This window comes from Sprattus sprattus (assembly GCF_963457725.1).
Source record: "Sprattus sprattus genome assembly, chromosome: 7".
NCBI classification, from domain to species: Eukaryota; Metazoa; Chordata; class Actinopteri; order Clupeiformes; family Clupeidae; genus Sprattus; species Sprattus sprattus.
Genome location: NC_137926.1, coordinates 26,555,465 through 26,572,268, shown reverse-complemented (window position 1 = coordinate 26,572,268; position 16,804 = coordinate 26,555,465). Strand labels below are relative to the sequence as shown.

Below are 16,804 nucleotides of genomic sequence, written 5' to 3'. Positions count from 1 at the left end.
GGTCAGCAGAGGGAAGCATGAAGTGCTCTCAAACTTCCTGGTAGACGACTGCGCTGACCTTGGACCTGAAAAAACCCAGAAGACCAACACCAGCAGATGACATAGCACCCCATCACCATCACTGACTGTGGAAACTTTACAATGGACATCAACGGCTTGGATTCTGTGCCTCTCCTCTCTTCCTCATGACTCTGGGACCTTGATTTCCAAATAAAATGTAAAATTTACTTTCATCTGAGAAGAGAACTTTGGACCACTGAGCAACAGTCCAGTCCTTGTTGTCCTTAGCCCAGGTAAGACGCCTCTGACGTTGTGTCTGGTTCAAGAGTGGCTCGACACAAGGAATGCGACAGTTGAAGCCCATGTCCTGGATACGTCTGTGCGTTGTGGCTCTTGAAGCACTGACTCCAGCTGCAGTCCACTCCATGTGAATCTCCCCCAAATTCTTGAATAGGCTTCGTTTCACAATCCTTCCAAGGCTGTGGTTATCCCTGTTGCTTGTACACCTTGTTCTACCACATTTTTCCTTCCATTCAACTTTCCATAAATGTGCTCGGATACAGCACTTTGTGAACAGCCAGCTTCTTTAACAATGATCTTTTGTTTCTTACCCTCCTTGTGGCGGGTGTCAATGATCGTCTTCTGGACAACTGTCAAGTCAGCACTCTTCCCCATGATAGTATAGCCTACTGAACAAAATTGAGATACCAATTAAAGGCTCAGGAAACCTTTACAGGTGTTTTTAGTTAATTAGCTGATTAGATGACACAATGAGTCTTCAATTTTGAACTTTTTTACCCCGTCATAATAGCGTGCACAGGGGCCCGCCCTTACTACCTTACGCCACTGCTTACAGTCACAGGTATGCCGGCGCATCCAGCTACTTACCAGGTGTGTCTGCAGGGCTGAGAGGCTTTCAAAGCAATAAAGACAACTGGAGCAGATGACCATCCTGCAGTAGCCACGCCAACCAGAGGTGCATTGCACAAAAAGGAATCTGCAGTTTGTGGCCTCTGCATTTCATATTCCAGATTCATTGGCTTAGCAGCTTGTCGTTGACATGGGATGTTAGGGGCAGACCATGCATGCTCACCTGTAGTACTTAAAGTGTACATTTGCAGTAACCCAATACTGCCCCTACACAAGTTGCAAAACAGACCACTTTACAATTGGCCTTGATAATAACAAAAAAGGACACACGGGGCAACTCGTGTGGCCAAAAGAGGTGGTCTCTTGGTTCTATGTTTTTGTACGTCTAGCTTCAGCGTCTCTGTGTGCACTGTGCAGAGAACAGACATCCACCCAAACATCGATTGGCAATATAATGTGGCTTTCTAACAGGATATGTTAAGCCACCAATAAAGTTACACTTTAAATCGAGAGCCCCGTCATGGCTGCACGACCAAACAAATGCATGCCTTGAGACGACACCATGGACGATTTCATTAATTTAAGTTTAGACTCCAGAAATGCATTAGGCTATGGTGCTAATAAAGTTTGTGTGCTTCCTTCTTTCCAGCCTGACAATATTCGACTTGGAAAAATAATTTGTATTTATTTTATTGAAATAAAAATAACACAACGCACACAATATGACTGGGAAAGACGACGACTCCTTCTAATGAACGCGTCCTACTTCAGCTCCGGCACTTCCAGGACAGCTATACAAAGGGCCCTTCCTCATTATAAAGCGTTAACTCCCCCTTTTAGTCGATCTCAGTTGTCGGTGAGGCCGGCGGGGCGGATCCCACATAAAATTGAAAGAGAAAATAAAGCAACACAATTAAAGCCAAGGCTATTTTGACTCCAGTCGATTATTCAACTCCCTTGTGGACAGATTGACCAACAAGGTATGTTTGGGTACAAACTTTAGTTACCCTTTCAAGAGCAGTTCGTCGGTAGTGGTCGGAATCTGAAAACTAACATTGCCAGAACGTTGCTTCCTAGCATGAAGGGTTAGCATATTTACTGTTAACCATCCTGCTAACCTCAGCTAGCTAGCCATATTTGCTTCGATGAACGCATTGCGTTTATGTTAAATCGTGCCAAATGTCACTGAAATGTGATCAGATGGTGTTACTGGGATGTCTGTATTTGACACTTATCACAAACCAGTCGTTAGTGAAATGTACATTTAGTACGTACTTTGATATCCACGTTAGCCGGTAAACGAAAAACTACCCGTTAATATTGGCTACCTCATGCTAGTTAGCAAAGCATGTCATGGCTAGCAACCATTTGGTGAAGAATGAGCTAGAAGCCTGTGTAGGACCGGTCTCGCAGAATGTGAACAGCAGCTTCTTTGCCCTTACTTTCCGTCAATCTTTAATTCTCTTCTGGCATAGACTGTGTAGCTTCTTTTCAAGTTTGATTTGTATAAATGGTTAGAAAATTACAAAACGATGCTCCTTTAGCGATGATGGCTGCATTATTGGGTACCTCGCGGTTACGCTACCAATTAACGTTAACGCTGTTTCTTAAGCTATTCAGTGTTGATAATGGTGTTAGCGAAAATTCTGAATTATGGTATTTTGTGCGTATATGATGGTGGGAGAACGTACATTTTGCATAATACTCTAGATGATGCTCCAGATTTGGTAAGGACTTCTTTCATCTCAAAGTGGCCTTTGAGAAGGCAGCCTCCACGGGATTGCGCATTTGGACACAGTCGCTTTGTGTAGCCAGTTATGATGCAGATGGAATGGTGAGAAGGCCTTCCGCTTGTTTAACCCTAACTCAACCCGTTTTAAATCGAAGCGTTTATAACGTTTGATTCAGTTACATAATTATGATCTGGGTACTTTCACCTTTTGGATTGTTTCAACAGTACTATACATTTAGTGATCCAACACGAGCGCTGTGCGTCCCCAACTTTTTGGGTACCAGTCCTGATCTCGGTCCATGTGTTTACAGATGCCCTCAGCGACAAATGGCAACAGGACTGTCAAGTCCGCGAGCCCGGACGTGGGATCCGCTCCCGGATCAGCGGGCCAGATCACCATCAATAACCAGACATTTGGAGGCCACACAGAAGCCATGAAGCAGGTGTTGGGTATTATTGAGAAGAAAGTTCGCAATATGGAGAAGAAAAAGGTATGTGCTGTCATGTTGTTTGCATCATTCTGAATAGGCTTTTCCACATCACTAACTGTACTGCAAAATTGACTTTGAGTAGGGTGATAGTGCTGAGGTTGAAGTTACGGCTAAGTTTTCTGTGCAGTGGTTCTTTGTAATGATGGCAGGCTTTGAAATGGTGTTTCTGAATGGATTAACATATATTGTGTTGCAATATCATTGAGTGGAGATATTTTTATGATAACACGTTAAATGTGTTGTGAGGAGGGGAGACCTCCAGTGTGACAGTGCTTTAAAATCTACCCAGCGGTGTGCGATCGATGTATGACGCAGCTGATGGACGTTTCCCCCAAATATTTCCTCCCTTGTTGGATCCTCTTGGTTATCGTTCGGATTGTTCTGAAGGCTAACCTCGCCGACCAACACAGAAACCCTCTTGATTGTTAAGCAATTGGTCATAAATTCAGGTCGCTCATTTGTAATGACTTACGTCCCTGCCGCTAGTTCGCATTGTTCGGGGTACCATAAGACCGAAGACCATACTCTTCAATGATTCTGAATAGCGTTAGCTAACACACAAGGGGCTTGTTAACTAGCAATCTAGCTAGGCTGCTAACATATATTCGCAAGTGCTTCACGGAGAGACACGGCTCGTACACTTGTATGAAGTGTTTACATATCAAATGTTAATTCCGATTAAGTTGCTGAGTATGCCCGATTTATATCAACTTAATTTGGTTAAGTAAGACAAGATAACCGCATGGGCAGAAACTAATATGGCGGCCCCTGCCTAAACAGCCGAATAATGTAGGAAGATTTAGAAATGTCTTGACTGTTGCATTTTAGTTTTAATATCTGGATTAGGGTTATGTTGCGTATTAAATGCAGATATTGAGCATTGTTTAATGTTAATTGTTCCTCTGACAGTTTTCGTACAATGCTGTGCTCAGATGCAAAGTAGATCTAAATAAACAGTGCTGTATTCCGGCAGGTGCTTGTCCTCATACGTAACCAAGTAAGACTGCTAAGCGCCTTTGGGCACAAATTCTGTGTTTGGCACAGACCTAAAGCCAGGAGTTACAACATGGCTACACTACCATGCCTAGATTTTTGACAAAAAGCTTTCATTGTTAAACTGCATGTCCTGTTTATTAGCTATACAATGTCAAGCCTCTCCTACCTATCTCTAGGTTGTCCTTCAGGACTATGTGCATTGCATTAGGTGTTTGTCTATATATAACACAGTTTCCAAAAAGCATTACCTCTTGTCACATCTAGTCACTATGTAGTTGCTATGTAATTTCTTCTGCTCAGGTGCTCTTGCTTAGACCACTTGTTCTGACATTTGGCTCATACACTTGCAGCTCGGCAGCATTTAATAGATCTGTCTCGGTTTTTTCTTGCTTACACTAACTGGTAGTGCACAAGATGTTCATAATGGTCCTTTGTGAGCACGTAAGCAAGTGCACTGTGCATCACGGGTTGGTCTTCCAGACAGAGGCTTTTCCTCACATTTTTACCCTCCAGTGCTGTTGATGAGATTATTTCGAAACACAAGCTCAACCTTGAGCTTTTCATTGCAATACGTTTCTAATATGGTCTAAACGTGGACATTTGCTTGGTCTCTCCGGTGTTAACCCCTCACACACCTATGAATAAATTGTGATCTTGAAAGTACAGTTATTTGCCAGTATTGTGGTGTACTGGGTTGATCATACCTGTTGTCATATTGCACTTAACTTTCATTTTAATCTTAATCTGAGCATGGTGCCTTTCTCTTTTCAGGGCAAACTTGATGACTACCAGGCCAAGCATAACAAAGGAGAGCGTCTCAACCAGGACCAGCTGGTGGGTGAAAACCTTTTGTTCCATGGCAGCTTGTCCTTTGGTTAGATACAGCACTCTGAAACGCTTCCACCATGTTGTGCTCAGGCTGTGTGTGGGAACTGAACATGAAACTAGAGCTGGGACATGGTTGTCCCTGACTGCTTTGTTAATGGCACATCATGGGTTTCATCATTTTATTTTAGTGATTAAGATTTTTTTATGCATATTGAGAGAAATCGAGAAAGCTTGGGGGGAAATGTGAAAGCGAGTGCCGTTTGGTCTCGCAGCATGGTGTAGCTGCAGAGCAGTCCATTAGTTCTGCTGCCACTGTTAATGTGTTCTCACATATTTTTCTTCTCATCCTTGTTAGGAAGCCCTTTCAAAGTATCAAGAAGTGACTCATAACCTGGAGTTTGCCCGGGAGCTGCTAAAGAACTTTCTGGCGTTGGGGCAAGATGTAAGTACACGTGCAAGCAGTGTGCAAGTTTCCGTATTTCTTTCTGGCCTTATTTGAAAACCTAGATATAGAAATGGTCTAGGGCTGAAGAAGAAAAAACGTCATTCTGCACTTTGCCAGAAGGCGCAGGAGCATAGTCAGTTATGTGACTATGACACTGGTGCGGGCCCTGATGTCTTCAGGTGGTACAGATGGGCACCTACACCAATTCTTCTAGCAGATTAAACAGTTTGCTTATTGCAGTAATGACTGTTTTGTACAGGCTACTTTGAATTGGCCTGCATGCTGTTTCCACACGACGCAGCCGCCTCTGTCATGACCAGTTTTTTTTTAATGTGAATTGCTCAGTAAGAATACTTTCTGATTTTGTATTTGATTCATATTTTGTATAACAAAAGAGTGCTAGGCTCTTATTAGTCTTTGGGCTCGTGTCACTTTATAGTGGTGAATGGGTATTTTCTCCCCTAAACTAAATCACCGATCACTGCCAACCTTCTAAATGACAGGCTTAGTCTGTGTCCGAAAGAAGGAGGATAGTCACTGTAGTTCCTCTCCACACGCATGCATTCACAGCTCCAGAAGGCGGTGAAGAAGGCAGGTCGGCGGGAGCAGCTGCAACGGGAAGAAAGCGAGCAGAAGCGCTTGAAGAAAGTTCTGGAGCTGCAGTTCCTTCTGGATCGGTTAGGGGAGGAGAGTGTGAGACAGGAGCTGCTGCAGGGGGCGGGGGGGCCTTCGCTGCTCAACGAGGGGGACCTCTCTGCTCTGGATGAGTTCTACAAATTGGTGGGGCCCGATCGTGACCAAAATATCAGGTAAGAGGAAGCCTCATTTTAAGTAACTGCAGACAGCGTGAGCGTTGCTTAAGATTTTTTATTTTTTTTTAAATGGACTTTGGATATTTTTATTGAGAAGAAATAAACCACACAACACGAGATGAACCGAGCTTTTAGGTCGGTAAAAAAAACTGTTGTATACCTTGCACTCTTCAGGTTGTTGCTCTTGGCCTAGTGTTATGATACTTTTGTTTGTAGTTGCTCTTGACATTTTAAATTAAAAATGTAAAACTTATATTAGCTGTTAATAAATCTATTTTGACAACTGATTGCTGTCTTGCCTCATGTCCAAACTGGGCAAGTTGGTTGCATTATTTATTTCTGCAGTGTTGGCTGTAAACTGCTCTGTTGCTGACTATGTAAAATTTGTAGCTCCATCCAGTCATAAGCGATCTTATCAGAAGACTGTGTGGCCCCTTATCTGTAGTCAGTCATGAACCCCTTGACCTGGATGTTTGTAGTTAAGAAATCTGATTGGGCTAAGCTTATACGTTGGGTGAAATTAATACGTTTGGTTGCTGACCTAACAGCTTTATTTTAGTTATTGTACAAATCCTGTCTGCACAGCCATTCTTTTATGCCAAATATGCTTTTTTTCTCTACTGACACGGGCTTCCTCGAAGTAAGAACAATTTAGTTAGGCTAATCTTGTACATGCTTAGATCTGGTTATACAATAGATTGATGGTGAAAACTTAACATTCATCATCAGCTCGCTGCTCGTTAATATTTCTTTTTGAAGGTGGTACATTTGAAAACATTTGTTTCCGTTTTCTCAAATCTGTTGAGATTTGGGAGACTAAACAAGACAAATGGGGGTCTCGCTGTTTAAGCCATCCATATTTTGGTAATGTGACGCGTCTGTTTTGCTGACTGTTTGGTGGCACATCTATCCCCATCTCTCAGGTTGACTGACCAGTATCAAGAGGCGTCACAGCACTTATGGGAACTCCTGGAGGGGAAGGACAAACCTGTGGCGGGAACCACATGTAGGTCAAACCAGTCCATCACTCCATCTGTTCCAAAATGCCCCTTGCCACCCCATAATTGTTTGTTGTTGCGCACTTGAGAGTTTGGCATACTTCCCTGTGTGGTGCTTTTAGTTTTTAAGTCCTTTATCTTGACATCTACATTAATCTTTCATACACTTTGTCACAAGCATTTACTAGTGAGGGAGAGGGGATGGTACACGCAGCTGATGAAGGTTATAACTTGTTACATCATACTGAAACTGGGCATTTGTGGAAAAATCACAAGAAGGAAAAGAACTGAGTTGGCCAAGTTGCATGAAGGACCAGAGCAAGGGGAAAGAATGTGTGTCATGGAGGAAGTCATTGCGGCCATGGTACTTCAGGACTGGTCTGAATGGACTGATGCTCTGTTGAATGAGAGGCTCAGATGAGGGGAGGGATTCCCTGATCCAAGTGTGGCGTTTAAAATGTGTTCCAGCCCCGTGGAGTCATTTGGGCTTAGAAGCCTACACGGAAGGAGTGGTAAGAAATTCAGGCCTGTTATTCATTCTGTCAAGGTTGTCTGTCTAGTTGCTTTGAGGTGTCCATGGGATGTTTTTGGCAGTGCTGTTTGTTTTGTAGCTAAAATGTACTTTCATGCAAAAAGGTGACGCTTAAAAAATATTGCTGGAGGTGAAGTATTTGGAGATACAATGCAGTGTTATTGGACATGTTGAACAAACACATCAATCTTATTGTTGATTCTGCAAAACAATATGTTGGAAAGTACACTTATTAGACACCACAGTGTTGCATGCTGAAAGTATTTGGGTCGTAGAGATATACAATATATGCTCGTCGCCACCCATTTACTTTTTATATACCCAGTGCAGAGTGGTATAGAGGCTTTTCAGGCCAAGCTGTGCAGCACTGTGCTGCATTGTGTGGGTGAGGCCAAAGGCTGCTGCCTCTCCTGACTCAGCACCGGGGCAGTGTGCCAGGGCCCAGTGACCTGACCAGACCAGCACATGAGCAGTAACCGGACCAACTGGTCTTATAGCCCGTCCTGCTGACCTTAAATGGCCTGTCCAGGCTGGGGCTTATCACTCTCCTTGGGTTCCACCCCCTACCCTTCCACTCGCCAGCCATGGATAACCCAGCAGCAGCAGGTGGTGATGGGCTCAGGGCATATAAATACATATGGTGGGCATGGACAACATGACTTTTCTTTTAAAACTTGATCGTGCTGACCAGCTGGTGGTAGTCCTTGATTTAAGGAGGGTAATACTGAAATGAGTTCCTCAATGACCAAATAACTTTTTTTTTTACAATGAGATTCTTTGCTCATTAAGGACGTGCTCACATGGGATGTTGGATCAAATTCTTCAAGGCAGATTCCGCGAATATTAGAAATTGAACACCAATGTCAGTAATGCTTTATTGTAAGACTGACCTGTTAACTCCTGAACTGCATCTTGTGCAGGGCAGGCACAACGGAATGACTGAAATGCACGTTGTAGAGGGGATCAAACACTTTGACCATATGCTTTAATTATGTATTTTCTATAACTGAGTGTGGTTGCTTTTCTGCACCGATAAGTGAGAGGTGGCCAAATGCTGTGTGCAAGTATTAACGTTAGACATAAATAGAATATTTTGACAGTAATTGATTTGGGTTACAGGGCGTACTAAACTGAGGAAGTCGCATACCGATCAGTTCAGTATGAATACACGCCAAGTTACACCCCTAGCATCTGGCTACAGGACAAGAGCTCCAGGTCTCACAAAGCTGGTTGTAAAACTGTGTAGTCAATGTTGATTTAAAGCTATGATTATCAGGAACACTAAATCACCCCACTTAAACAGTTTGACAGGTTAATGGAGTACACTTTTACTAGGTCCGTTTTGGTTCCTTTGTATTTCAACTAGTAGCACAAGGTCTGAACAGTAACACCAGCAATTTCAGCCAACAACACTGAGATCATGGGTTAAATTTCCTTGGATAATACTGAAAGCCACAATATGGCTGAATGAAGAAATGTAAATTATGTGGTGCGCTTCCCAGGCACTGAGTGGTACAGCTCCGCTCAACAGAAGTGTCTCGGCGGAACAGCAGCATAATTCGATTTCCAGATTTTAGGGCTTGTCCTCTTCACTGGAGCTCAAAGCCTCTTATGGTTCCCACCCTCCACCGGCAGAATGTATTACTAGTGTCGATCGAGTAGTATTGTACTCTTGGACGTGTTTGCCAGACTTTGATCTAAATGACCAAGAGGTGGCCTGACGTATGCTTTGAGCATGACTGACTGATAAATGTTGTTTTGGGTTTTCTACCAGACAAAGCCCTTAAGGACACCCTGGAGCGTGTGATGCAGAGCGGCTATTTTGACACGGCACAAAACCATCAGAACGGCGTGTGTGCGGAGGAAGAAGAAGAGCAAGTGACGACGGCCGTGGAGTCGTCGGAAGCCGAGGAGCAGGCCGGCGACACGGGTTAGCCTTAAGATCATTCCTGAGCAATGGCAGTTTAGCAAAATGGACTAGTCATGACACTTTAGACTATTGTGCCGACACCGTTCTCTTGCATAAAATAAGCAACAACAGTCATCATAAAAATTAACTTATGTTAATTTCTTTGTTGGCTTCTTTTTCCTGTAGCCTTTAACACCCTCAAATATTGTTTGATTCTTTCCAGAGGGCGAGCTGGTAGAGGACTATGCAGAGCCCTTGGCAGTGGAGGCAACAGAGGCGAGTGCTGTTTAGTGGTTATTCTCCATGATTCTCTTGCTTGACTTCATTAATATCCCAGTATGTTGTGGCAGATGCCTTTATATGTTTGTGTACCAGTTTCGATTTCTAGCCTAATGTAGGTGTTCTGCTTGCAGTTTGTTAACAGACAGTTCATTCCAGAAGGCACGTACAGCAACAGTAACCAAGAGCAAGTCGAAGAATGGAGTTCCGAATCAGAGGTACATCTTCTTCCCATTTGTGTTAACAATCAAGTCTCCTCGCCCCCAGTGCTTCTGTACTCCCAATATGAAAGGACCTGTTTTATCCAAAAGCATTCAAGCGTCATCTGCTATGGGCAGAGATTAGATTGTTTAGCCTTAAACCTGGTGCTTCGGTCACATACGATCAAGGATTATCTTTGTTGGCACAGGCGGTGAGCTCGCTGCAACAGCAACCACCCATGCAGACGGCCCCGTCTCCCGTGGTGAGCGAACCCCACCCGTTGACCTCGGTGACTCCAACGCCCCCTGCTGACCCGGTCCTGAGGAAGCAGGTGGTACAGGATCTCATGGCACAGATGCAGGGGCCCTACAACTTCATGCAGGTAAGGGAGAGATCAGAAGGACCAATGGTAGATGTGGTATCAGGCATTCTCTTCCGAGAGCTGAAACGCTTAGCTGAACCTCCCCTGTTCTCCTCCAGGACTCGATGCTGGAGTTTGAGGGCCCACCCATTGACCCTGCCATCGTGTCTGCACAGCCTATGGATCCTGCGCGAAACATGGACATGCCCCTGATGATTTGTACCCCGGGTCCACCAAGTCTTGCAGCTGGTTGGTATAAGCTAACTTTCTGATACCTTTAGTGATTTTTGCCATTGTGATGGTGATGAGATTTTTTTTAAATTGTATTTCTGTTTGTCCCTTGTAGTTCATCCAGACACGTGCCTTGCACAGCCTAACACTGTTCCTGTACAACCCGAACCAACACCAGTGAGTGGAGAGATGCTAGATGCTAGCTTATGTCATGTTCTGTGTCTTACCCAAAGCTTGAGAAATAATCGTGTTCTTATGTGTAGTTTAATGGTCGATGCTTCCTATGTAGAGGAGGACCGTAGCGGTTCAGAGATGTTTCCTCAGTATTTGACAAGATCTGTTCTTCTCCAGGTCCCCATGGTCGCCCCCTCACCAGAGGCCTTCTCTACGCCATCCCCCATGTACCAGCCTCCCCATCCCGTTGACCCGCGACCACAGCCTGAAGCTATCGACCCCATCCAGGTGAACTCCCCGCACCACACAGTTTTTATTGAAAACAATTTCACAATCATGACTGGCTGTTTGTCTGTCTCTCTGCTATAATGTGTGGTGGTGGTGGTTTTGTGATGTCTCTGTATCCAGGCCTCCATGTCCTTATCGTCAGATCAGTCCCCTCCCGTCTCTGCTCTGCCCCCTGCCTCCCAGACGCAAGTGTTCCAGCCCTCTTCCAAGCCCCTACACAGCAGTGGCATCAACGTCAACGCTGCACCATTCCAGTCCATGCAGACGGTGGGTGGAGTCACTTCATCACGATGTGCTCCGTGGTGTGTGTCTGAACACGCCATGAAAGTGTAATGCTTAACATGCAAATGACCGAGAACAGTGAAGAAATTAAATGTCAAAATGTACTGGGACTATTGGAATTATGAAACTAACTTGCTTGTTCGTTGAGGATTTTCATAGTCCTGTCCATACCCAACAGCAATATATCCAATTAACCTAATTGAACCAAAACTGTTCGTATGAACATGATTTCGAAGACATGTAAATTAGGGATGGGCATGGTCCAATGGTTAACTGTTTAAACATGGATGAATCCCTAACCGTGTAATAGAAACTAACTCAAAAAGCCTTTAAATAACCAATTGATATGTAACATGACTAGAATTATAATATGCCCACCAGCGATTGGTTGGAGGCTGCTTATCCGCAAGCTGCTGGTCCAGCCGTGTCTGCTGGCATGGCTCTTCGGGGGGCCAGCGAGGCTAACCTGGTTGGTCTCTTTGAGGACACCAATCTGTGCACCATCTTAGGCAGTCATGCTCATCACTTCTAGCCAATTCAATAGTAGCCATCAGATTAATTAGCCTATTCTCTGAAAGTGACTGAAATATAAAACCACTTTGAGCTGCATTCTTTGTATGAAAATTGTTGGACAAATACAGTGATGGTGCTTTATTCTGTATCCAAACTGTTTGGGCTCCTGTCAGTGCTATATAATGTGTTATATAAATAAAATGTATTATTACTCTGATGCCATTTCTTCTGAAATCCACAAGATGGCACAAGACATTGACTGTATCTAATTTCTGCTGTGACATAAGAGAAGAACAGAGTTGAGAACAGATTGACCACCTCCCAGAGAGTGCAGAGCCTCTCAGTATACGAAAACATAATGCTTGGAAATGTTTTTATCGATTTCGGAATTGAATGTCAATGCTTGCTTTTTTGTAAAATATGAATAACTTCAGAAAAATCACTGTGATCAGGTGTCCGTGGGCACCCACTTATTTCGGATCAGCCAGTGCATCATGTGATTCATTCAAAGGTTCAAATTGACTTTAATCCCATAAACTTGTCTATGTAAAATTCAGCATATGTATACTTGTGGTCATTTCTGTTCAGTGTTTGCGCTCACAACCTTCGCTCTTTAAATGGAAAAGTAGTGGCTCAGACTTTATACTAATTAAATACATTAAAAAAGTCCCAACCAATCAACACAGTGCTTCAGGTGTAGGGATGGGGGGAAAAAATGGATTATTAGATTTTTCTCAATTCTCTCTTTAAAACGATTCTGTCCTGTTCAGAAAAGTTCATATTTTTTTTTACACATCCATTTTATGTTGAAATGCAAGCTGCATCGATTATTGCATTTTTCATAGAAAGACAAAATTGAGACAAGGAAAAGCTTTTTCTCTTATAAAAAAAATAGAGAAGGTAATTCATCTGTATCGGAAGTGATTTTACGCTCTGAGTAGCAACCACGAATGTTTTAAAAGTCAAAATGCATCGATTATCGGTTTAGAATTGATAATCGGTTTAGAATCGAATCGTTGACACCTGAATCGGATTCGAATCTTGAGGTGCCGAGAGATTCCCACCTCTTCAGGTGCACGGAAAAGAGGGTTGTAATTAGATTGTTGAGCTCGGATATCCGCACTTTCATGGACTGCATCTTTTCATGGATTTTGCAGGCAATGCAATCTAGATTACAAATTATAAAGAAGTTAAGCCTGATTATACTGTTCGGTGTTCCCACGCACCCTGAAACACAGGAGGTTCAGTCTAGGAAAACCCCTGAACTCCAATAAATTTGAAATGTCCTGTTAATTATTTTTATGGATGAAAATATGTTTATTTCTAAAAACAGATTTTTGACCTTAATGACTTCATCAGTGGACAATGGACAGTTGTCATCCAGGAATATTTATTGTGATCACCATTTTGCCAGTTTCCTTAAACAATACCTGTGCCTGACCCTCTCAGGTGTTCAATCTCAACGCACCTGTGCCTCCGGCCAATGAGACGGATGCCCTGAAGCAGCCCAACCAGTACCCGAACAGCTACAGCCAGGGCTTCAGCAACCAGACGCAGCACCCACTGGAGCAGCCAGAGATGCAGCCGGACCAGCTGCAGTCTGGTGAGCAGGGTCTGTCTCCCCATGTTAATGATTCAAATTAGAGCAGAAAAAAAAGTGCTTTACCCAATTGGCTTTTGAGTCCCTGTGATGACGCTTGTGGATATTTAGTAGGGGTGGGGTAAAAAATCGATTAATCGATTTTTCTCGATTCTCTCTAAAACGATTCTGTCTCGATCCAGAAAAGTTTATAATCTATTTTGTAATTTAAATTAAAAAAAAAAAATGTGTACACATCCATTTTATGTTGAAATGCAATTATCGATTATCAATTCGAAAACGATTATCGATGCATTTCAACTATTAAATCATTTGAGTCTGCAACTCAGAGTCTAAAATTACTTCCTACTTTGTGTTTGATAACTTTCTATGAGCAATGCAATAATCGATGCAGCTTGCATTTCAACATAAAATGGATGTGTTAAAAAATATACATCCATTTTATGTTGAAATCGATAATCGGTTTAAAATCGATAATCAATATCGAATCGTTGACCTCTGAATCGGAATCGAATCGTGAGGTGCCAAGAGATTCCCACCCCTAATATTTAGTTGCTCATGCCAGAATAAAGGGTCCATTATTTATTAATTAAGACCTTCTTATATTTTATACCTGGCAAAAAAGTCCTTTCCTGGACTTCAAGATTGTTGTAGATTGTTTTTAATGATTCTCCTTTATGTTGGTGATGTCAAACCATGGGGATGATTTGATTTGTAAGCAGATAATGAATTTACAGTGAAATACAACTCGTTGAACATGAGATTGGTGTTCCTCCTAGCATGCAGTCTGAACAGTAGTGAGTTGTGTTGCTAGCTAAAAGGTTCATAGCCCTGAGTGACCTTGTCCAGGCTTAGACTTGAATCCCCAGACGGTCTGTTGAAAGGCCTGATGTTTATGGTTTGCCAGTTTCATCCAGTGTGAAAGCTTGAGTAATCAAACACTTGGAAAACCGGTGTAGTCTGGGAACTCTGATCCCTAAATCTGTCCCATTTACTTTAACTGTTTTGTTGTTGTGCTCTCTTCCCTGCAGTGGTTGGAGCTTTCCACTCCCAAGACCAATCGCTCCCCAGTGCAGGAGGCCACCAGGCCATGTCCCAGCAGCCCGGGGGAGGCACTGGGTTCGGGCGGCCAGCCCAATCTTTCTACAACAGCAGAGCCATGACACGTGGCGGGCCCAGGAACTCCCGCGGCATGATCAACGGTTACAGGGGACAATCCAACGGTTTTCGAGGTATTCATCCATATGGCAGGCAATTGGAATTTTGCCCTTGCAGCTTTAAAAAAGAAACTTTCACTAAACAAACCAGTGAGAATTGATTTTGAACCGTCCACAGTATTTGCCTCTTAGTGTTCATCTCTTGAGAGAAGATCCACATTCTTTAAGTAAAATCTGACAAACATAGTGAGTGATGATAAAAATAAATAAACACATCACTATTTATGTTTGTCATAAATTGTGAAACATTTGAGCTATAGTGTCCATCTTTCTTAATGCCGTTCTGGTTTTTCCTAGGCGGTTTTGACGGTTATCGCCCTCCCTTCTCCAACACTCCAAACTCTGGCTATGGACAGACCCAGTTTAGTGCACCACGGGACTACTCCAACAGCAACTATCAGAGGGTAAGTGCTGCACTAGATTGCTGAATCTGAAAAACAAACAAAGGGTTCTGACCATCTCGCATGCATAGCAGTAGCTGAAGTGTGCACTGCTCTCATTCAGGGTTAAGTTTATGTAGACACACTGGCCTACTGGTTAATTAACTTGTCTGTTTCTTCTCAGGATGGTTACCAACAGAGCTACAAGCGTGGAACTGGCCAGGGCCCACGTGGCTCTGCTCGTGGCAACTCCCAAGCCATTCGAACCTAAGGACCTGGCAAACTGACCACTCGGCCCACATTGAACATTCGAAAAAATTGCTTTTTATTCTGGCTCACCCGTTTTTTGTTTTGTTTTTTTGTTTTTGTTTGTTTTTATCATCAGTGGTATTTCTCTCCTCCTGGCATCTCTCTTGAGTAAGCCTGCTTTGACGGTATTTAAGAAAAAAGAACCATTTTAAGTCTGAACACAAGCAAAGCTGAGGATTCTCGGCTTCAAAATTTCAGCCTGTGTTTGTATCAAATATTCCTGTAAACTTGAAAGATTTCATTAATTTATTTTTTTGTATAAAATAAGCGCAAAAATACCTACCACTGCTGGTCTAAACCATGGGAGTAATTTGTTTTTTTATTTCTGTTTTTCCCCCGTTTTTGTTCTTGCCCACATTTTAGTTCTCAACACATTTTGTTTTGTTTTTGGTACATTTTAAAGAAGCTCCCAATCTCAGTTTGTAAATTGATGTTGCTTCAGAAGTTTCAATAAAGATGTGTTGCATTAACCACTCTCTTTATTTGCAGTTCAGTCTCATTAAAATTAATTTCTGGAAAATAAATAAAGCCTTCGTTTGGAGGAATCCTCTGAACTCCGATTATAAATTGGCTGACTTAAAAAGGGAAATAGCCAGAGTAGTCAACATGCAAAGAGATAAAAAAAAAAAAAACTTCCTCCCATCATTTAAAGGACTTCACTGATGTGCCACATGTGAATTTAATGATGACTAGGTAGGCTGTTCTCTCCAGGTATAGGTCAACGTGTCCTAACCTAGAGCTGGAAGTGATGCCCTGAAACAGAAACAAAGTAATGAGGAGGTTATTTCTGAGTGTCAGGTTGTCAGCAGTCAAAATTCATTGTCTCAAGCTATGCAGTTTGGGTTATATGATAAGACCACATCAAATATGTTATCACCAACATATTTTAGTGTAATACAAATTGGCGTATCCTACCTTTTTGAAACGAATTATATAAAATTAAATTGTTGATTGTAATTTTCACAATTTATGCAGGTTGAAGAATTATAATGTATTCGAATACATGAAGACGTGTCACATTGTCACAATTTCGGAGCATATTTTTGCATTATTTTGCTTTTAAAATACGATTCGTTTCTTATGTCTTATATGACAAGACCAGGCCTATGTTTAATGTGTCATCTGTAATGGCATGATAAGGAAGATACGTACCAGTAATATGAAATTGGAATCCAACCAAAAGGTTTTGAATAGTGGTAAAATGGCTGTAGTGAACATTGAGTATGTTGCTACAGGTTTTTCCAATTATGTGTTTTCGCTGTTTTCTCAGAAAGAGCTTCATATGCGTTCTAGATTATGAATTACACAATAAGGACTTGTAGCCTATGTATTCAATGTTGAAGACACGCTCTATGT

General features: G+C 42.6%; 1 protein-coding gene across 2 annotated transcripts; it reads left to right on the top strand.

The window, feature by feature from the left end:
• Positions 1 to 1,719: 1,719 nt before the first annotated feature.
• caprin1b (cell cycle associated protein 1b) lies at positions 1,720 to 15,912 on the top strand. 2 transcript variants are annotated; one of them, XM_080841651.1, is made up of 18 exons: positions 1,720 to 1,850; positions 2,914 to 3,093; positions 4,861 to 4,923; positions 5,273 to 5,359; positions 5,933 to 6,171; positions 7,098 to 7,180; positions 9,479 to 9,634; positions 9,837 to 9,889; positions 10,027 to 10,110; positions 10,302 to 10,475; positions 10,574 to 10,703; positions 10,801 to 10,862; positions 11,037 to 11,147; positions 11,268 to 11,414; positions 13,392 to 13,545; positions 14,574 to 14,774; positions 15,057 to 15,163; positions 15,324 to 15,912. In XM_080841651.1, the coding sequence occupies exons 2-18, from the start codon at positions 2,914 to 2,916 to the stop codon at positions 15,408 to 15,410; spliced, it is 2,118 nt and encodes a 705-aa protein (XP_080697777.1). In that variant the 5' UTR covers positions 1,720 to 1,850; the 3' UTR covers positions 15,411 to 15,912. The 2 variants fall into 2 exon arrangements, with proteins under 2 accessions (XP_080697777.1, XP_080697776.1); XM_080841650.1 differs by having other exon boundaries at positions 13,392 to 13,554.
• The last annotated feature ends 892 nt before the right edge of the window (positions 15,913 to 16,804 follow it).

What these genes read in the sequence shown, in the direction of transcription:
- caprin1b (XM_080841650.1), top strand. Translation starts at nt 2,914, where the DNA reads ATGCCCTCAGCGACAAATGGCAACAGGACTGTCAAGTCCGCGAGCCCG. An exon ending in TGGCAGTGGAGGCAACAGAG is followed by an intron (nt 9,890 to 10,026) that starts GCGAGTGCTGTT and finishes TTCTGCTTGCAG; the next exon opens with TTTGTTAACAGACAGTTCAT. An exon ending in TCCACCAAGTCTTGCAGCTG is followed by an intron (nt 10,704 to 10,800) that starts GTTGGTATAAGC and finishes TGTCCCTTGTAG; the next exon opens with TTCATCCAGACACGTGCCTT.